This window comes from Vanellus vanellus (assembly GCF_965231255.1).
Source record: "Vanellus vanellus genome assembly, chromosome: 6".
Lineage (NCBI taxonomy): Eukaryota > Metazoa > Chordata > Aves > Charadriiformes > Charadriidae > Vanellus > Vanellus vanellus.
The window spans coordinates 30,447,413-30,466,157 of record NC_138911.1 but is presented as its reverse complement, the minus strand read 5'-3'; the positions used below and the strand labels follow the sequence as shown (position 1 = coordinate 30,466,157).

At 39.4% G+C, this 18,745-nt stretch overlaps 1 protein-coding gene across 1 annotated transcript in view; it reads left to right on the top strand.

Moving 5' to 3' along the window:
* The window catches only part of LOC309673369 (cytosolic phospholipase A2 epsilon-like), a gene marked incomplete at its 5' end in the record, with an annotated part of 33,190 nt that extends 16,975 nt beyond the window's left edge, over positions 1–16,215 (top strand). Inside the window, 15 exons of the mRNA XM_082485129.1 lie at positions 1,504–1,546; positions 2,149–2,212; positions 3,566–3,708; positions 3,866–3,955; positions 4,690–4,727; positions 6,296–6,431; positions 8,369–8,505; positions 9,734–9,956; positions 10,874–10,988; positions 11,705–11,842; positions 12,118–12,225; positions 13,051–13,242; positions 13,726–13,895; positions 14,898–15,084; positions 15,963–16,215. Coding sequence (XP_082341255.1) covers positions 1,504–1,546; positions 2,149–2,212; positions 3,566–3,708; positions 3,866–3,955; positions 4,690–4,727; positions 6,296–6,431; positions 8,369–8,505; positions 9,734–9,956; positions 10,874–10,988; positions 11,705–11,842; positions 12,118–12,225; positions 13,051–13,242; positions 13,726–13,895; positions 14,898–15,084; positions 15,963–16,171 — 1,993 coding nt within the window. The 3' untranslated portion in view covers positions 16,172–16,215. The remainder of the gene's footprint in view (positions 1–1,503; positions 1,547–2,148; positions 2,213–3,565; positions 3,709–3,865; positions 3,956–4,689; positions 4,728–6,295; positions 6,432–8,368; positions 8,506–9,733; positions 9,957–10,873; positions 10,989–11,704; positions 11,843–12,117; positions 12,226–13,050; positions 13,243–13,725; positions 13,896–14,897; positions 15,085–15,962) is intronic.
* Positions 16,216–18,745: the final 2,530 nt, after the last annotated feature.

The following is an 18,745-nucleotide window of genomic DNA, read 5'->3' as shown; positions in this document are numbered from 1 at the left end:
TATAAAAAGAAATCTTTTCCTGTCTTTCCACCTTAGTTTCACCAGGCTATACAGACCAGAATCTTTTAATATCCACTATGCTCTTTCTCTGCTTTCCTTATTTTTTTTTAATGAAGTATTTGACGATAGTGACCCCATATGCCTTGTAATGTTACAACTACTTGACTACAAAATAGCAATTAAGTGCAAAACTTGAGTTGTACTTAACCCTATTTCCCTGCATGCAGGTAGAAACACAGTATTTTTTTCGTATTCCTGACCAATGTTCTTTGAACTCTATAAAATAAAATTTCAAAAAAAGATCCTACAAAATTCTTAGGTAAAATTCTTTTTTCCAGTGTGCAACTGTTTTTTATTTTTCAGGGAGCTTGTTGGGGTTCTGTGTTTGTTTTACTGGAAAGTTTTTCCTGAGTGTTCTGCACTGTATTTAGCCAATTTGTATTTTTCTCTTAGAGGAAAATACTGATTTGGAAATGAAAATTTAAACTGTTTATAAACTTTGAATCTTTGAGAGAATTCTTTGTCATGGGAAATTTTATAAAGGTATTTTCATGTGTGTTTATACTAAAATCAAAAAGTTGTTATCATCTATTTTAAGAGAAGGTTTATCACAATGTCATTCATCTGATTTTAAAGGAAGTGTATTGCCTGGCTTCAGCTGAGGTGAAATACATATATCAACTACATAACTATATGAGACTACAGAGAGTATAATCCATAGCTTGTAAAGTCTGAATAAACAGATCATACCGTCTGCAACAGGTTGAGGAGTTGGTGCTCAATCCTTATAATTTTATATATGTATGTATCCCTTTGGACTAATCTGAGTTATTGAAATACTGTATGAATTTACATCTGCAATTTAATAAAATGGTAAATTATAAGATATCCTTAATGAGACGTTGCCTGATTATTCTGAGGGAAAAATATTTAAGAGTATAAGAAATGGCATCTGCAGTATATGAACCCACTTGTGCCCCTAGATGGACAAGTGGAAACAAGTCTACCCGTATAGTGATATATTAAAATCTCATGTCTGTTTTGCAAATCACTTTACAGAGTAAGATTTTTTTCCGCCGTTATGGTAATTTTTGGAAAATTGTGGAAATCTAGGCAAGTGTATTAGTTTTTCAAGTGCAAAACCTTGGGTCAAACTGTGTAATGATCAAAACAGTCAAGATGGATGTAACAGCCTCCAGCTCTCCTCAAACTCAGTATGTCATGAATCAGAATTCATTACATGGTTTACTAAAGTAGGTACGAAAAACAACAGGAGTAAGAATCTAGCTTCATATTCTATCATGAGTGGATGGAAAACCTTGCATCTCAGCTCCTTATCTGGAACTATGCTTGGTAAAAGCTTTAAAGTATTTTTGAGTGAGAATGTTAAAGTCAGAAATGTCAAAGTTGATGGGGGGGAAATGAATAATGTGTTAACTCATAGACTTAATATTTATCTGAATTGTCCCACCCATGACATATATTTTCCAATTTGTTTTTCAGTCTGGACTATCCTGATGGCATCATTACTAACGGAGTACTAGTGGTAATGTATACTTCATACAATCTTTCCTGTGCCTGCATGACAAGTGTTCGTATTTTTAACTCTGGAAACTTCTAGCTGTGTCCCAAAGCTAGTAGTGTTTGCCCCACTGTCCTACTGAGAAAAAGGATCTGTTGTTGGCACTAAGGATCACTGTTTTCCCACCACTGCAGTGCAGTGCCACCTTCTGCAAAAGCATGCTGTGAGGCTGCTGTCAGCGTGCATACGCCACCTACTTTCTTCTATAAACTTGACTTTCCTACCCATTATTCCCACATTACCCCCAGAACTATCAGGGGTTAATGAAAAAAGAAATAAACTGCTCGTAAGAAGAGTCCCATATCTCAATATGCCTATTGTTTTGAATAGGTTTCATCTTTACTTAAGTCTCTCCAAGTTCAAGCAGCTCATGAGTTGTTCCTCTTTACTTTCAAACTCAGAAAAAATACCACGACACTACTGCCCTCATGTTATCTGAAGACATAGTAATAGATAATAATTGCGTTGCTCATTGATCAGCTAGCGGCGTTGGTGGAGAACAGTATGAATCACTTGCAATGACATTTACACTTCTCTCAGCCATCATTTATCCTCTCTCGCTACAGGCACGCGATGTTTCCTGTTTGGAGATCAGAGTGGATACGGGAAAGCTGCAGCAGCAATACACAAGTGAGGTTATTGCTTCATTAACCTATTGTTTTTGTGTTGTGATTCAGTCATTATAAAGATGTTGAAAAATTAATAATCTGTTGTGCGTGTTACTTTAGCTGTTTCACATAATACCCAGTTGCGCCATGCCCCATTCTGCACAAAGATTATATCTGTCAAAATTCAAGTTAGTCAAGTATTTAGTTCTGAGGCAAATCTTAAGTTGATGCAAAAATAAAGCCATATATGCTAGTATTAAAAAATTATATTATTTCTCTTTGTTTACTGCTTGTTCAAGATGAAAATTTTTAACTAAGTTTCATCTTTGAAAATTATCCGATAATGTCCTGTAGGTTTAATTTGGGTTTGAGTACGTACAAAGTTCCTGCACATTCAGGGTTCTGAAAGAGATTTTTTTTTTTTTTTTACTGTTGTTGCTTGAACAGAAATAATGAGCTTAAGCTTTTAAGTTTAAATCTAAAATTGTATCATAGGGGTCTGCACAAGATGCCAACCATCACCAAACCAGGACTTTGCCTGTAAAATGTAGCTCTAATAAATATAGCAGGACTCCTCACTTGTCTTTAAGTTTGTTCAAAAAAACCTGTAGCTTGTGTAAAGCTGCTCGTGGGGCAAATCTCAAAAAAAAAAAAAAAAAAATCATGGCTGTTTTGAGAAAATTCACAAATGGAAAATTGACCTTTAGGAAGAAAATGGTAGCGATGGCTGAGTTGCATTACAAGAGGTTTCAGACAGAAATGCAATGTGGGGAGGAAAGTTTAGGGACCTAAAATCCTATGCCTCTTGGCCCTGATCTTGCAAGGGAACAGCATATGATCTCTCTGTAAATGTAAAGGCTTTTCCATACAAGGAGCACAGCCTTTGGGTTGACAGGTTGTTTCAGTTTTGGTGACATGAGGGCTCATGTCAAGTTGCCTGTTTGATTTTTGGGTTTGAATCATTTGACTGTTGTAGCAGATGCAACATATGATAAAATGTACACGATGAACCAGAACAGACCCACATCAGATAAATGACTCTCTTATTGAATGTGATTAATCCAAAAGGCCTTTAAACTGACACTCCTTTAAATCTAAGTCTTGGTTTTATTTATTCATGGAAAGATCCTACCAAATAGCACGCTACGGTATTGCAAAAATATGTGGTTTCTGTATATTAATGATTTATACAGATCCACCAAGATGTTTTATATCAGTTTTCAATCTGTTTTGTCCACCCAAAGTCTAGTTAATCATTGTCGTGTGAGGAAAATCAGACAAAAAGCATGCAGAGCAGAAGCAGGTTTTATTTATTAGTTATGCGTGTTTGCTTGGAATAGCTAAAATTCTCTTTGTTCACTGCCTCTGTGTTTAGATCAGGAGATTACATTTACAGTGAAAGGGTCCCATGAAGGAAGTCAGAAGATTTTGCTGGACTCTGACCCCAGCCTTAGGATCATCGTGTTTCACTGCGTTATAAATGAGCAGTCAAGACTGGATATCCTATTACCAGAAGAGGTACGTTCCCCTTCTGTATGTTGTTATTAACCTCAATGAAATTAGAAGAAGAAATTAATGTAACTGGTGAAGTGGACTCACCCTCTCAGCAGGAGAAGTTCTAGAGATGACAAACCTTTTCCTGTGTGAATCCCTACCGCTTTTTACCTTGTTTCAGTTGGCAGAGAAAAATGAAACAAAGGAATCCGGGGTCCTTTCTCTCCCTCTGAATTCACTCCCTTTGCAGAAGGAAATAATAGTAGAAGAGGTGAGTGCTGTGAACCTTTTGAAAGAAAGATTTCCAAAATGGACTTGTTATTGTCCTGCTAGAAATGAAATTACGAAGTGAACAAAATCACTGCGTAAAATTGTACGGCTATTTATTGAAAATGTTAAAAAAAAAAAAAAAGACTGTCATATTCATTTTTAAGGAAGCAAGTGTTAACAATAATTATAATAATAGGAAAATCTTTGCAAAACAGCATCCCAAAATTAGAATTAAGCGGTTTCGAGGAACAAAAATGACCGTCATATGCACATGCGTTCCAAAATTTCTTTTTGGACATTGGGGTAATTCCAGAATGGCTAGTTTTAAAAAATACAATCCAGAATACAAGCTTAATTCAGATCTTAACTTGTCTAATATTGATATTGAGTGCTTTTGTATGTAATATTTTTTCTGTTTTTTTTTTTTTTTATTTTTTTTTATTTTATTTTTTAAATAAGGTAACTTGTCTCGTTCTTGTGTCTCCTTCTAAGTGTGCACACTGTGAGCTGGTGTAACACATAAGCTCGTGGCACAAGTAATTGCCCCAAACAGACAGACTTCTTGATTCCAGAGCAGGGAGTGAGACTTCGGTTAATTGTACCAAAAGAATGTCCTTAGCCATACAAATTCTTATTTGAGAACCTCCTCTCTTACTGAATGAGCCTGGCCTCAGCTTGAAGGAAAGAAACGTTTTAAAATTTGGTGGTAATTTGCTTTATTTTCTGGATTTCTAGGATCATTCCTTTCACTTGTGCTTGACAGCAAGAAAATGGTAAGACAACCTCTTTTTGTCCTATCATCCAGGATGACTAAACTAGTTATCTAGGTTTTTTTCTATGGTAGGTGGAGAGATGAACGCATGCCGCGTGAGTGCTTTGTCCTGTACTCACGTGGTGCCTGAGGTAAGCGCAAGTCTGCTTCAGTCGCAGGATCATGTAGCTCGATGAAAGTTGGAGCCTTGGTGGGTTTCTTCAGAGTAAATTAGCCTATATTATGACTACTATTCCTAGACATGAGTAAAACTGCGCTACTCGCACATTAACTTTGCTGCCCATTTATACCAATTGTCAGATCCGCGTGATGACTAAAATAAACCCTATTGCTCTTTAAATTTGCAAAGTCACCGAAACAAACATAGGGCAGCCCGCATTCTGCCCCTTCTCCTGCTTCATTGAGCGTAATGGGCGCTGAGATCTGACCGTAGCTGAGATTGAAGACAACGAGGTTTTATGACACAGCTGAAGACTTCGTACGGTTCACAGCATCCTTACTATTGGGTGATACACAGAAGGGAAGCCGGGTGGATTTTCAAAACATGGGAGCAGTTTGTGTAGGTGAAATTCAGAGCACATGAAGAAGGGCTACCTGCTCAATCTCTGCCCATAACAGAATAGATTGAAACGTAAATCTAACAGATATATATTTATAGAGAGAGCAAGAGAATTTTTAATCTACCGCTAAAGAAGTTGTTTTAATAAGGTAAATCAGTTGACCTTATTCTGTTTTCTGAATTTGCTGGAGAACAGAGGTTACTAACAATAGCCCCTGAAACAGTCACGTTTGTGAAATATTGCTGAAAGTAATGTTCAGGATAGAGTTTGCAGCCACCAGAGGGTGATGTGAACCAGAAGATTTGGTCAATATTGAGTTCTCAGTTTATTTGTGTCGTCGAAGGCACAAAACACTAGCTGCCATTTGACTGGTTTTGTACCTTTTTTCTGCAATTTTTTGGGCTTGTGCTTCACAGTTCTTAAGGGAGAAAATTAAATGTGGTTGCCCACGTGGAAAAAATTATGGACATTCTTATGTATTTTCAGGATGAAGCTTGTAAATGCTTATCTAGAAATCTGTTCAGCTCACAGGTGAAAGGTTGGATTTCACAGGACAGAGGCTGAGCAGGGCGTGATGCTGCAGGACTTGCTCTGCAGTTCAAGCTCCATCACACAGCTCATTAGGACCTTCATCTTAAATACCTGCGAACAGGTGATGGTGGCATCACTTGAGTTTTCCAGGATGCCGCAGTGACAAAAAGGAATGGATACAGAAAATATTACTCCTGAAATTACCCCTTTTGGTGATCTTTCCCTGGCTTGTGTGTCTTGTCTTTGTGCCTGTGTCCACAAGAAGTCTAAAGCACCTTGGAAACTCCTCTTCATCCTCACTAGTACTCCTTGTTGGCAATAGAAACACTCCTTTTTCTTCTGTTCCTCGATCAATATACTGACTTGGAAACAGCTTGTTTTACAGATGATTTTTGGAGTTTTCTGACTACCTGCCCTACAGGTCTTGAAATCAGCTATAAATGACGCGTACATTGATTTGTCTTGTTATCTGTTCCAGCTCAGGAGACCTGGATGTGCGCTTGGGGTTTAATCTGTGCACGGAAGAGCAGGAGTTCCTGCGGAAAAGGAAGAAATATGTTGCTGCTGCTCTGAAAAAGATTCTTCATTTGGAGGAGGATCTGAAAGAGCACGAGGCAAGCCAATACAGTCCCCGGTAGTGACTCCTCTCTGGGGATCGGGGCCTGGATTACAAATTGAAACCACAAATAAAAAAACAGCTTAATTAGTCCTGCTGTTCTGAGGCAGGCCTGCCCACCTAGGGCAAGAGATGAGCAGGAGAAGTGGCTGGTTGATACAGCAGGGTGGGGAACGCAGGATAAGGCCTTTACAGCCCTCAAAACTTCTCAACAGCTCCTCAGTTCAACCCATTCCTGTTTATTCTTGATATTGTTCATGGGTCTCAGGAGGAACATTTATAGTGGGCAGACACAGAACAGGTGGGAGATGCTGCCTGGGAAACAGTATGCCTTAGCTCAGTAACAGAGGCAAGGTGGTGATCATGGCATTTGTAAAGGATTTGGAGGGGAGGAAGCAAAAATTTTCACACAGACATCTGAATAAAAATAATTTGGGTGGTTTCTGCAGCAGAAAAAGTGTATTGTTCGGAAAACTGACTACTAGAGTAAAACTATCAAGCGGGATGAGTGAATCTTACAGTATCATTGAGCTGTATCAATGAAATAGCTGATTAAAAGTGTAGCTTTATCACTGAAGCTCCTTGAGCCTCCATAATTCAGTCATAAGTTTTGGAACTGCTTATGTCTAGTTGGCTTTTTAAAAATCAGAAAAGTACAGACATACTGAGAACGAGAATCCTCTTTGGCTGACTACTAAAAGAAATAGTGCTGTGGATAGGATACAGATTTAAAAAAAAAATCATATTTTGCATTTCAGAGCAGAGAATAATATAGGAAGTAAAGTTTTCAAGAAAACTGGAAAGAACATTTTTACATAGCTGTCTAAAAGTTTCCTGAAACATAGAAAAGTATTTGAGGTGGTAAGACCAAAATGGTAAAACCAAAGCTGTTTTTTGAAAAGGTCTAATTACTCTGGCTCTACTATTCATGTATTTAACTTCAAAATTGTGGGAAAAAAAATACATCCCTCTCCCTTGTTAAGTGACAATTTATTTTTCTGTTCAAATGTATCATTAGAATTTTAATTCGTGATGAAGAAGGTTAGAAAAGGTAAACCCCAAAATATAACATTTTGAAGTTATCCTAATTTTAGTTAAGACAATCAAGTTTTTCCTCATTATCATTTTATAAAATTTCCTAGATTTTAAGTTCTTATCGAGTTTAGGGTAGAAAGAACATGTCCTTTTTTTTTTTTTTTTTTAATTTCATAGAATGGGCAAAATGTTTTCTTCCAGCTCTATTTATTGACTTTAGAACAGCAGGTCACTTGATGAAATTTGAAGCTAATACTTAAAAGGTATAAACGTACATTTTCCATAGGGCACGTAGGCATCCACACAACTCAAGATACTAACGGAAGCAAAGGGTGTACTTCATCAGGAAAAGATTAAGAGAAGAATAGTCTGTCTCTTCCATTACACTTGGACCTTAGAGGAGGGGGGGAAGCCCTGTTGATGGTTGTGCTTCAGGACATAAAGTAATTAGTGGCCTGAGGCCAGGAAGGCTTCAGCTATTGTGCGGTTTGGCTGATTACAGGGTGCTGTAAGTTCTTCTGAGACACTGGTCATTGTTAGAGGCAGAATCATGGATCCCTAATCTGTTCCGGCATGGTGAATCCTGTATTTTCTATGATGGCTTCTAATAATACACTTTGAGAAGAATTCCAGGGTGATGAGGTTGATTTCCAATTATATATTAAGTAAACAGCCTCCCACCCACCCGACCTCAGTGGGTAAGATAAAAACCTTCCCTCTCCCATCAGTCAGGTGGTGGCAACAGAAGCCTCTTGCAACAATCACGTCCTTTTTGCAGGAAGTAACATCACTGCTTGTATCAATGCCTGTAAGCTCTTATCTGATTTCTGCAGTAAGGAGGATTGCTTGTCTCTAACACATGCATGGCTTTCGCTCCTTCTGCCTTGCTGTGTCGAACAGGTGCCAGTGGTGGCCATCACGACAACTGGAGGAGGGACAAGATCACTGACAGCGATGTATGGCAGCCTGCTGGGTCTCCAGAAACTCAATCTGTTAGACTGCATTTCCTACATTGGTGGTTTATCGGGTACCACATGGTGAGAATGACCCAAACAAGGTTTATGTTTGCGCTCTCTTTGCTTACTCCCATTGACGATTTGTACAGCACCATCAGCTTATACGCCATTAGTAAATCAAAAGCATTTCCATTCTCCCCGCAATTTCCTCTGTGTCCACCTAGAGCAAAGAAGTAAAACATACTGAATAAGAGATTGTCACATTCATCAGCTGCCTTTGTCACCGCACTGACACAGTCTATGCCTGATTTTTTCATGTAAATGCTCTATTACCTTTTCATATTTTATCAATTATACCTTAGACTGAATGCAACGAAATTGACTTTAGACTGGAAATTGAAGAAAGATGGGAAGAAGAATTTATGCCTGCCATTTGCTGGTTATTCTCACTTCCATTTTGGATTTAGAGTGCACCTCCCTCTGGTAAAGGGTGTATTTGGGGCTAGTGGAATTAATACTGTCCCAGACAGTCCAACAAATGATGCCAAGTTACTGACCTTGGAGAGGCTGCAGCTATGGTTGCTCACTATAGCATTCTCTCTTCTCCCACTGGCCATACCACGGATGAGGTCATATTTTAAGTAACTTAAGTATTTAATCATGTGGGTTCCAGGTAGCTCCACTTCTCTATACCTGGTTGGAAACAGCGACAGGTTTTTTTTTTGCGCTGAATTGTCTGTCAATCCTTTGTATACGTCCAAACATTAATGGCAGGTTTGTCTAAGTATTTGCCAAAATTCTTTTAAGTTCTCTGTATGTATGTGGAGATCCAAGTGTACCTGTCTGTGTTACGATTTCAAGGAGACAAGTAAGAATGGTCATACCAGGACATGCCCAAGACCCAAGAGCTGTCCAGTCCTCTCGCTGGTAGGAGCCAGTAGCACGTACTGGCAAGAAGTATAAGACCAGAGTAAACTAGTAGTGACAGCTCCCCAGAATACTTCCCACCTTCCAAGAAATGAATTTTCTGAGGTCTTGTGGAGTCTTTGTATTTAATAGCCTTGGGCAGATATTTTTTCCCCTTGAATTTCTCAGATGATTTTTGTGCCCACATAAACTTTTATCATCAAACCCAGGAAAGCTTGGAGGTTTTGTTTGCTCTTGAAATAAGAGTATTTCAGGTGTGTTTAATTTTCAGTTATGAACCCTATAGGAATTGAAAAACAGGCAAACAGGTTGCACAAAAGTTTTTTGAAGCCAAACCACAGCATTAGTTCTCTTTCATTATTTTCTTCTAATGTTTCTTCAGGACAATGGCAAACTTATACGAAGATGCTAATTGGTCACAAAAATATCTGGAGGACGCAATCAAGGAAGCTCGCAAGCACGTAACCAAATCCAAGATCTGCTGCTTTTCTTTGGATTGTCTTAAGTACTATTATAATGACCTGATGGAGAGGACTAAAGAAGGACATAACACTTCTTTCATAGACCTTTGGGGGCTTGTCATTGAATCCATGCTACATGATAAGGTATTAATCCCCTTTTCCAGAAACTTGATGAACTTCTATAGCTATAAAGGAGAAGAAAATAAATCCTGGGATGCCATTCAGTACTACTAATGCAAATAATTAGTGGGTGATTAAATTCTGTATATTCAGATCCATTATTAAAACACTGCTCTTGCTTTAAAGTGCGGTTGACATTGAACTGAAGGACCCATGGCATTGCAGTCAAAGGTGTTGTTTCTTCTTAAAGAAAGAATAATCCTGAGAAAAAAGTTGTTCTGAAATGTACACTTTGGGCGTGAAATATTCTGACTAGAGGAGGTATTTAAAAATTTGAAATAATTTACTTCATTAGCATATATGAATATATGCATTTATAAAGTGACTTAATTACAGAGTGCAAATGGAGACGATTCAAATAGCAGGAAAGACCATCCTGTAAATATGTTATCAAGTTTTAAGAAAGAGTGATAGGAATTTTGGTACTTTAAAAATAGCATAACTTAAGTAATTTCCTTTCAGTTTATGTTTATACAAGGAAGTTTTAAGTTGTCATGTGCAGAAGAATACATTCTTGCATATGAATATACTTGAAAAATATATTTAGATATGCTAAACTCTGTTCCCTGAGATCCAGCCGAGGAAAGTACTTTGCCTTTCACTTAGCCACGTATTTCTTTCTGGGAATGTTTTCTTTTTCCTTGCTGAATCTACAGTCAACCTCTCTGCATATCTCAAAATCCAAGAACCCATATAGGGTATAGCTGCTGCCTCTGGGATGCTTACCAAGTTTGGAATATCCCATGGCAGATATTTCTGCACAATCTGGTGAGCTGAGAAAGGGAAGGAGAACCTGGATAAAGCTCATAATTCACATTTTACTATTTCAAGTGCAAGCTGTTTTTCACTTCATTCCATTAACCTCTTTTAATCAAAACCAGAAAGATGAGCATAGACTGTCAGACCAGCGGCAGGCTGTGGATAATGGTCAGAACCCGTTGCCCATCTATGTGGCCATCAACCTCAAGTCCACCTATAGTGCTCAGGCATTCAGAGGTAATGATTATGATCCAGATTTCTTAACACTTTTATAATTTATGTAATCTGAACTAAGACTAAATGCATGTAATCGGCTTTAATAATACAACAGACCTTTCACATAATAGTGACTAACACTTAGAAATAGAAAATCCAAACATGTTTAGTCTTTAGAATTTGAGTTTTCTATGCTGCCAGGAGCAAAAATATATTTATACCACAGAAGATGCCAGACTCACAATTTATCCTGATCCCAAAACCTTGTAAAAAACCTAAATCTTACAATGGTTTACATGGTCTTATTTTGAACAATTAAGGAGAAAACTTTGAGGTTTTGGGTCCAGTGGCAGGAAAATCACTATTTTCTCTAGTATTAATTTTCACAGTGTTTGTTTAATATGAGCAGCTGAATACATGACACCAGGTGAACGCTAAGCTCTCTGTCACCGGTGCCCTTAAGGGAACGAGTTATAACTGAGCAATATATGCTTTTGGGTAAGATTAAATGCACAGAACACTTATGGTTTCATTCGGACCGGGGCTTTTCTGCTGAAGATTGCTCTATCAAAAGACGTACATTCTCTCAGGGCAATAGTACTGCTATAGCTGGTGAACAGCATACTATGAACTAGCCAGAGTCTTTCTCATGATGTATTCCTGCTCTCTAGTACTCTTCTGTTTAGCAAAAGTTAACACATTATTGCCTTTTCATGATTTGGCTGCTGTCGCCATAGAGTGGCTGGAGTTCACTCCCTATGAAGTCGGTCTCCTGAAATACGGAGCATCTATTCCCGCAGAACATTTTGGAAGTGAATTCTTTATGGGAAGGCTGGTGAAGAGGCTCTCGGAGACTCGGATCTGCTACATGCAAGGTGATTATTGCCTAGAGGGAAAGGTGGCCTACTCGAGAGGCAACTGGAGCGAGTGAGCATGTGGTGTGTGGTGGACAGCCCTGGGAAGACACCAGCAAACAGGTCGAACAGGTGTGAGTTTGCATTAGCAAGGACATACTTAGGAAGTATGCCCATGAAGATATCCATCCAGACAGAAAGGAAGTATCCAAGGGGAAGGACTGAAGGTATGTATCAATTAAAATTCTTCCAAGACTACTCCATCAAACAGTTTCTATTCTCTCTTCCCAATACAGGCATGTGGAGTAGTATATTTTCCATAGATGTGATGTATGTCTGGAATTTGGCTGCTGATTCAGAGGACTTCTGGTGCAGATGGACCAGAGACAGAGTAAAAGATATTGGTGAGATGTTTTGTGTGTTGTTTTTTTTTTTTTTTTACCACCAGTATCAGTATATATCGCTTATATTCTGTGCAGAGGTCTGATGCCTAAAGACATGCTATCAAATTCAGGGAGAGAGATGAGGAAAACAAAGCAGAGATATCAGCTGAGAAATTTTTCTGCCTGACTTAGAAGAACTAAACTGTGCTCCTTTGGCAAAGCTTTGGTAAAGCTATGCTTTTTTCTAAAGGACATACAGTCACAAAAACAGTCTCCAGCAGACATGCAAAAATAACGTTGTATTAAGGACATATCTTAAGATTGTTAAGTTAGGATACGGTCCTCCTTGGCCACTAATACTGTCAATAGAGAAAACATCTCTTGCAGAGGGCTGTTTTCTCCACTGAACTGCCCATGGAGAAAGCTCACTCTTGCTGTTAATTGCACAGGGAACCCGGAGCGACTGGCCTCCTAACTTAGCTTATGTTCGCACTTGGGTGATATTCACATGCTTTCTGAAGGTGTCCTGTTCAAAGGCCAGTGTTGCCCTGTTTGTTTTGGGACGCGGCTCTCCCCTGCACCACATGCAGCAATAGAGGTGGGCATCATTTGAGGAAGCCTGGAGCGGGAGGTGATGCTTGCTGCCTGCAGGCAGCTGTCATTAATTCACTGTGTAATGCTGAGTTTTGTTTGGTAGCATAGACCTTAAAGGCTTATAACTATGTTTGATTTACCTTCGGAGTGGGGGATGGTGACAAATGTGCTTATAAGTTACTCCATTTTTACAAATATTGATAATTTCAGAAAACTGTCCTAAACTCTGAACAACTTCTTTCCTTCTTGCAGCGGAAGAGCCCTTTCTGTCCATGAATCCTTATGAGGTAGACACGTGTCTGTTCACTCCCTCGAGCGCCCTCTCCTCTGCTCTGCGAGATGTCTTAACAGGACGCCCAACCATTGCACAGTATCCCAATTTTATCAGAGGTTTCCAGATGCATAACAAGTACCTGGAGAGTGAAGGATTTTCTACCTGGAAAGGCACAGTAACGCAGCACGTTTTTCAGTAACATCTTGAGGTGGTTTAGGTTTGGGAATTCATTTAGGACTTCCAACGAGGAGGAAGATACAAGACTGACTTCTGAAATTCCACTTCTCCCTTCCACAAATGGAAGTCGTGGAAGCCAGATTTTAACAGCGTTTCATTTGGGGAAGGGGGGGGGAGGGGGGTTGAGGAGTGAAATTCAATTTGGTTGTCTGGGAACTGTGTTCCAGTGGACAAGGTGAGCTCAGCCTGAGGAGGCAGGAGGGATCTCCCCTTTAGCACCAAAGCTGCTTGAGTTGTCCAGGAAGGAAGGAAAGAAACATCTGTCACTTACCCCTGTAAATCAGTGCTGCTAGTGAGTCAAAGGACGGCAGGGAAAATGGGGGGCAAAATTCTCCATTCTTCCCTCTTTAACTTTCTGCAGCGGAGCAGTCAATCTTGTTTTTTATTTGTTATAACGAGAAATGTTTGCGTTTCAGACACAGTGATAGACTCCTTCCCAAATAAACTGATGGAAACAGCAGATGATGAGCTCTCCCTGGTTGATACTGGTTTTTTCATCAATACCAGCTACCCACCACTTTTGAGATCGAAGAGGGAAGTAGATGTCATCCTGCATTTAAATTACAGTGGAGGGTCCCAGACATTGGTAAGAAAAGCCGTCATACCTGTGATCTTTTTCCTTCGTGGTCTTTTGGTCTCTAGCGCTCATCAGTTAAACCAACTAACTTTCCAGTACTGGAATGGGAATTAGATGATTATTATATGATTTATTATTTAGATTATTAGGTGATTTATTTCTCGGTAACTAAGAAGGATATTAGAAGTCGGTGATGGATGTAGGCATTTTATAATCATCAAGGTCTTCACTGCAGTGGATCTAAAGGCTTTTGAAAAGCTGACTGAGGAGTGCTCTGGAGCTGTGACACTGATTTTGGTTGTCCTTGAACTGAGCAAGTTAGAGAGGCAGTAGAAAGTCCTGACAATATTTTAACAGATTAAATAGGAAAGCCTATGTGTCTCTGGGTCTGTTTATCTCATATCAGTCTTAGGGAAACGTACTGACTAATGCCAGACTTGATTGATAATGAAAAAGAATATAATTAGTGTTGCATACATAATGAGAATAATATAAAAATAAACATAGGCTTGTAGTAAATATAGCTGTTAAAGTTTTTTTTTCATGAGGTCATGAGGTATGTTGATAAATGTATTTGTTAATCGGGAGCCATTATCAAACAATCACAAACCATGCAGAGGACAGAGAGATTGGGAAAATGGTAAATAATGAAGAAGTCAAGACAATGATGCAGAATAATCTGGACTGATCTGTTCCTTCTCTATTCTTTCAGTTTCTTTGCCTTCCTGTTCTGAACCTGCTTCATCAGAATTATAAAGTCAGTGCTCTGGCTTTTGGCTCCATTTACAAGCTCAAAGATAGTGACTGTTCTCTTGTTTTGCCTAAAGCAATGCAGAAAATAAGATAAGCTGCAATGCCTGGTGTGGTTAAGGCTGTTTCTGTCTGAAACTTAACATCTTCCCAGAGGAAGATTCATGTTAGCTGATGGAGTTTAAAAAATCTAGGTCTCTGGATATTTTTTTGAGTTTTGATTATTTGTGTTAATTTTATTTATTTTATTCATTCATCCAGCCCCTGGATCAGATTGCAAAGTACATCTCGGGGCAAGGAATCCCATTTCCCAAAATTGAGATAAGTGAGGAAGACAGGGAAAACTTGAAGGAGTGCTATGTGTTTGAAGATGCTGACAGTCCACAAGCGCCGACAGTGCTCTTTTTCCCTCTAGTAAATGACACCTTCAAGAAATATAAAGCTCCTGGTGAGTCATCTGTGGCTAGAAATTTTCATAAAAAGTCACTTGCCTGGTGTGTCCTCTCCATTTCATATCTAACGTCTCACTATCTTCTCTGACCTTGTTTCCAATGCCGGCATTATCAGTCTTAGCACTGACAAAACTAACTGGTCCGTGTCAGTACGGCTGAACTGTGAGAACTCTGGAAGCTTTCCTAATACCTTTGAGATGAAAATAGGCACTTACTCCACAAGGACTTACTAGAGAGAGTATGAAGTTAAAACTCCCCAAATACATACAGCAAGGGTGGCAGGTCCTCAACACAAGCTGTTATACTGTACAAACACACACTTGTTATGCGCTGCTGCTTGCAAACAGAGATGGAGACAAAACCTTCTGGAGGTTTTGGTAGTAGCCCATTCATCTGGGTTGTGTTCACATACTTGAAAGAAATCTCCCAGATGGAGGACTGAGTGAACATAGCTCTATGTTTTTAATATGAACTATGTCCTCTGCCCAAGTGCCATCATTTCTCCTGGACTTTGAGTGAGAGGGTTGTTATTTCATCCAATACCAGAGTATTTTGTTTTCCTTCTGCTTGCACTTTTCTAGTTTGGGTAACAAAGACTTTTATGTCATCCCATCAGTGGTCTACAAGTGCTGCTGCTGCTGCTAATCAATGTTGTTCTCATTCCCAGCTGTTTGGTTTTACATCATTTTTGAACAGAGGCTTGATCCAGAGGCTGAAGAATATGGTGCTACTAGACTACTTTTACATCCCTCCAGCAAATCATATCTTTCCTTCCAAATGTCCCTTTTCTACCTATAATTACTTAAATGACTGATATGAGCCACATACTGCAAGAAAACTTGATGGGTGCATCTCCTTGTGGTTTGTTCCTCAGGTGTGGAAAGGACTCCTGAAGAGATGGCCGAAGGCAAAGTTGATGTCTCCACTATCCTCTCCCCATTTACGACAAGGGAGGTGTGTTTCAGTGAAGAGAATTTTGACAAATTGGTGAATCTGACTGATTACAATGTCCTGAACAACGAGAAATTGATAATTCGGGCCTTGCGCTTGGCAGTGGCACGGAGGAAGCAGCGGAATTATTAGTCACCACCTGCTGGCTTTAACCTTGCATGCAACAATGCAACCATGCAACAATCTTGAGTTAAACAATCTTTAACCTTGCATGCAACAATGCAACCATGCAACAATCTTGAGTTGTCTGTTATCTGGTGAGATTGAGATGTTTGATACTTGGCAGTGTTACTCGCCGTAGAAAACGCATCATCCTGAGGACATGCTGGACTCCGATTCATCCTATTTATGTGACTGTTCAGACAGACAGTTTGGAATTTACCGGTGGTTTAATCCAAATCAAACTTCAAAGCAGCAAATCTGTGTTTAGTTTTGTTACCTTGCTACTTTACCAATTGACATATATATTCTGTATAAATTAATATAGTGTTGTGTAAGATAATAATGAAATATGTAGCACATTAAAATGTGAATCAAACCAGTATTTATATGTTTCTTTTCTGTTTGGCGGAAGAGCAATCGCTTGAGCTGGAATTTCTCTGGTAAATAGCTAATCCATTATGTTGGTCTTGCTTATCTTAATTATTGACCCGCTGAAGGCTGTCACCTCTGATTTGTTTGCCTGTCCGCTATGAGGTTGTTTTTTAACTGGCTTTCTTCACTGGTCTTTGAAAATAAGAAGTTACTATCACTATTGGATAAATCCATACAGTTCTATCAATAAAAAAATACCCCTGAATTGGGTCACCTTTGTTTCATGTAGTCAAACAAATCCTCTGAGCTGCTGTTCACAGAACCACCTACATTCAGCCTAAGTAGTAGCCATGTTACCCAACTTTCCTTTCGTTTTCCCTTGGAGTTGCTGCTGACTGTTCTCTCTCACTCATCTTCACCTGCCTTGACTGTTCCTGAAAGATTACCATGCAATTTCTCCCAGCGTTTCATAAGATGGGAAGTGGCTGCTAGCTGTTTGCATGGAGTACGGCAATGCCAGAGGGCCTTCTGAGCTCCCTTCCAGCTATATTTTTCGCAATGCTTTCCTGCAAACGGTCTTTTTGCAGGGGTTGTCCTGAAAGAGTGGTTCTCATCACCAAAAATCCTAGAGGTCTTCTGGGGGGAAAGGTAGCTGCCAAAGGCTCTCTTCTTGCAGCTCTGCAGCAAGCAGATCGCAAGCACAGGCTTTCACAATAGGAGCCCTGACACACCAAGAGGTTGGGCACAGCAGCTCAGCAAACGCTTGGGATCATCTTCTCTTTGATAACAAAAGGCTCCTACTGCTGCAATGAACTTCAGACTGAGTCGCCAGGGCAGAATTGGTGTTGAGATCAGGGTCTTGATCATGCTCAGAAGTGACAAATTTGTTTGTATGGAACAAAGTTCTAGGAAATGGACGGGAGAAACAGATTTCTCTTCTATGGAATAAACGGCTGGTTACGCATCCTAGAGCAATTTGGGTGGTGGAAGAGGAGGAGTGGGCAGTGTTTTTCACCTGTGAGCGTGTTCATTGTGTTTACGCACCTGAAACAATGGAAAGGGCACTGTATAACCCTGTTTCCAGGTACAGAATTGCACATTTAAACCTAGATTATCAGCTTTCTGTGTGTGAGGCAGCTGTAATTGTGGTTCAGCTCCAGAACAGTAGAATATCAGCTCATGGGATCCCTCTGCGTCCTTTCCAGACACATCTTTGGGTTTACTCCCATGGTTTCTAGACCTTTTTGCTGAAAATGAGAGACGGATGGAAGCTGTTTCAGTCTGTTTTACAGGGGAAACTTACTCAACAACAGGATGGGAAAAAGCCAGATAGGTGCATGACGCAGCCTGAGCCTGATTAACCTTGCTTTTCATCAGGGCTAATTAGTCCCTCTTCTAACCATGACTAATTACTGTACTGACATAGCTGTGCTGCAGCCCAAGTCAGCACTGGGGTATCTCTGCATTGTGTCCTGCTGGCTGATATGAAACCTGCCTTTCCCTCTCGGAGGGAATTCCTCCTACTCTCAGATCACTCTGTGGCTCTTTTCTTCAGCTTTCCCAATATTTCAATATCCTCTGTTTGAAACAGGGAGCCAAAAGCAACTTTTAAATTTTTTTTTTTTTAATTTCCAGACCATTGATAAAAACACCCAGTAGGCTTAAAACTGAGCTGTTTGCAATCTCTTTAGGCATATTTCCTTCTGAGGGACTACTCCCTCCTTTGACTACTGCTTTTTGTGATCTGTTAGTTGTCCGTCCTTAATCTGTTTAACACCTGGATGACGTTTGTTGCATCTATTTCTTAAGTAAGAGTGTCTTCCGATGCCAAACGGTTTATGAAATACAAATTATATCTTGTCTGTGAAGTTACCTTTATCAATCAGTTCTTGACTCATTGCAAAGTGAAATTAGATTATTTTGAGTTTGATTTTTCTGTTAAATTTCATAATAGCAAGGATGCTGTTTTTTTAAAAAATCTCATCTTTTGTTACCGCTTGTATACTCACTTTGTATTCTCTCACTGAGCCTCACATGATGCTAGCAGTGCCCTGCAGAGTGAAGCCTTATAAATGTGAGGACATAAAAAATAGGTGAGAATATAAAGAACAATTAAAATTAATTCAATATTAATTTCACCCTCCCAATATATCCTCTTTGAGGTTAGTCACT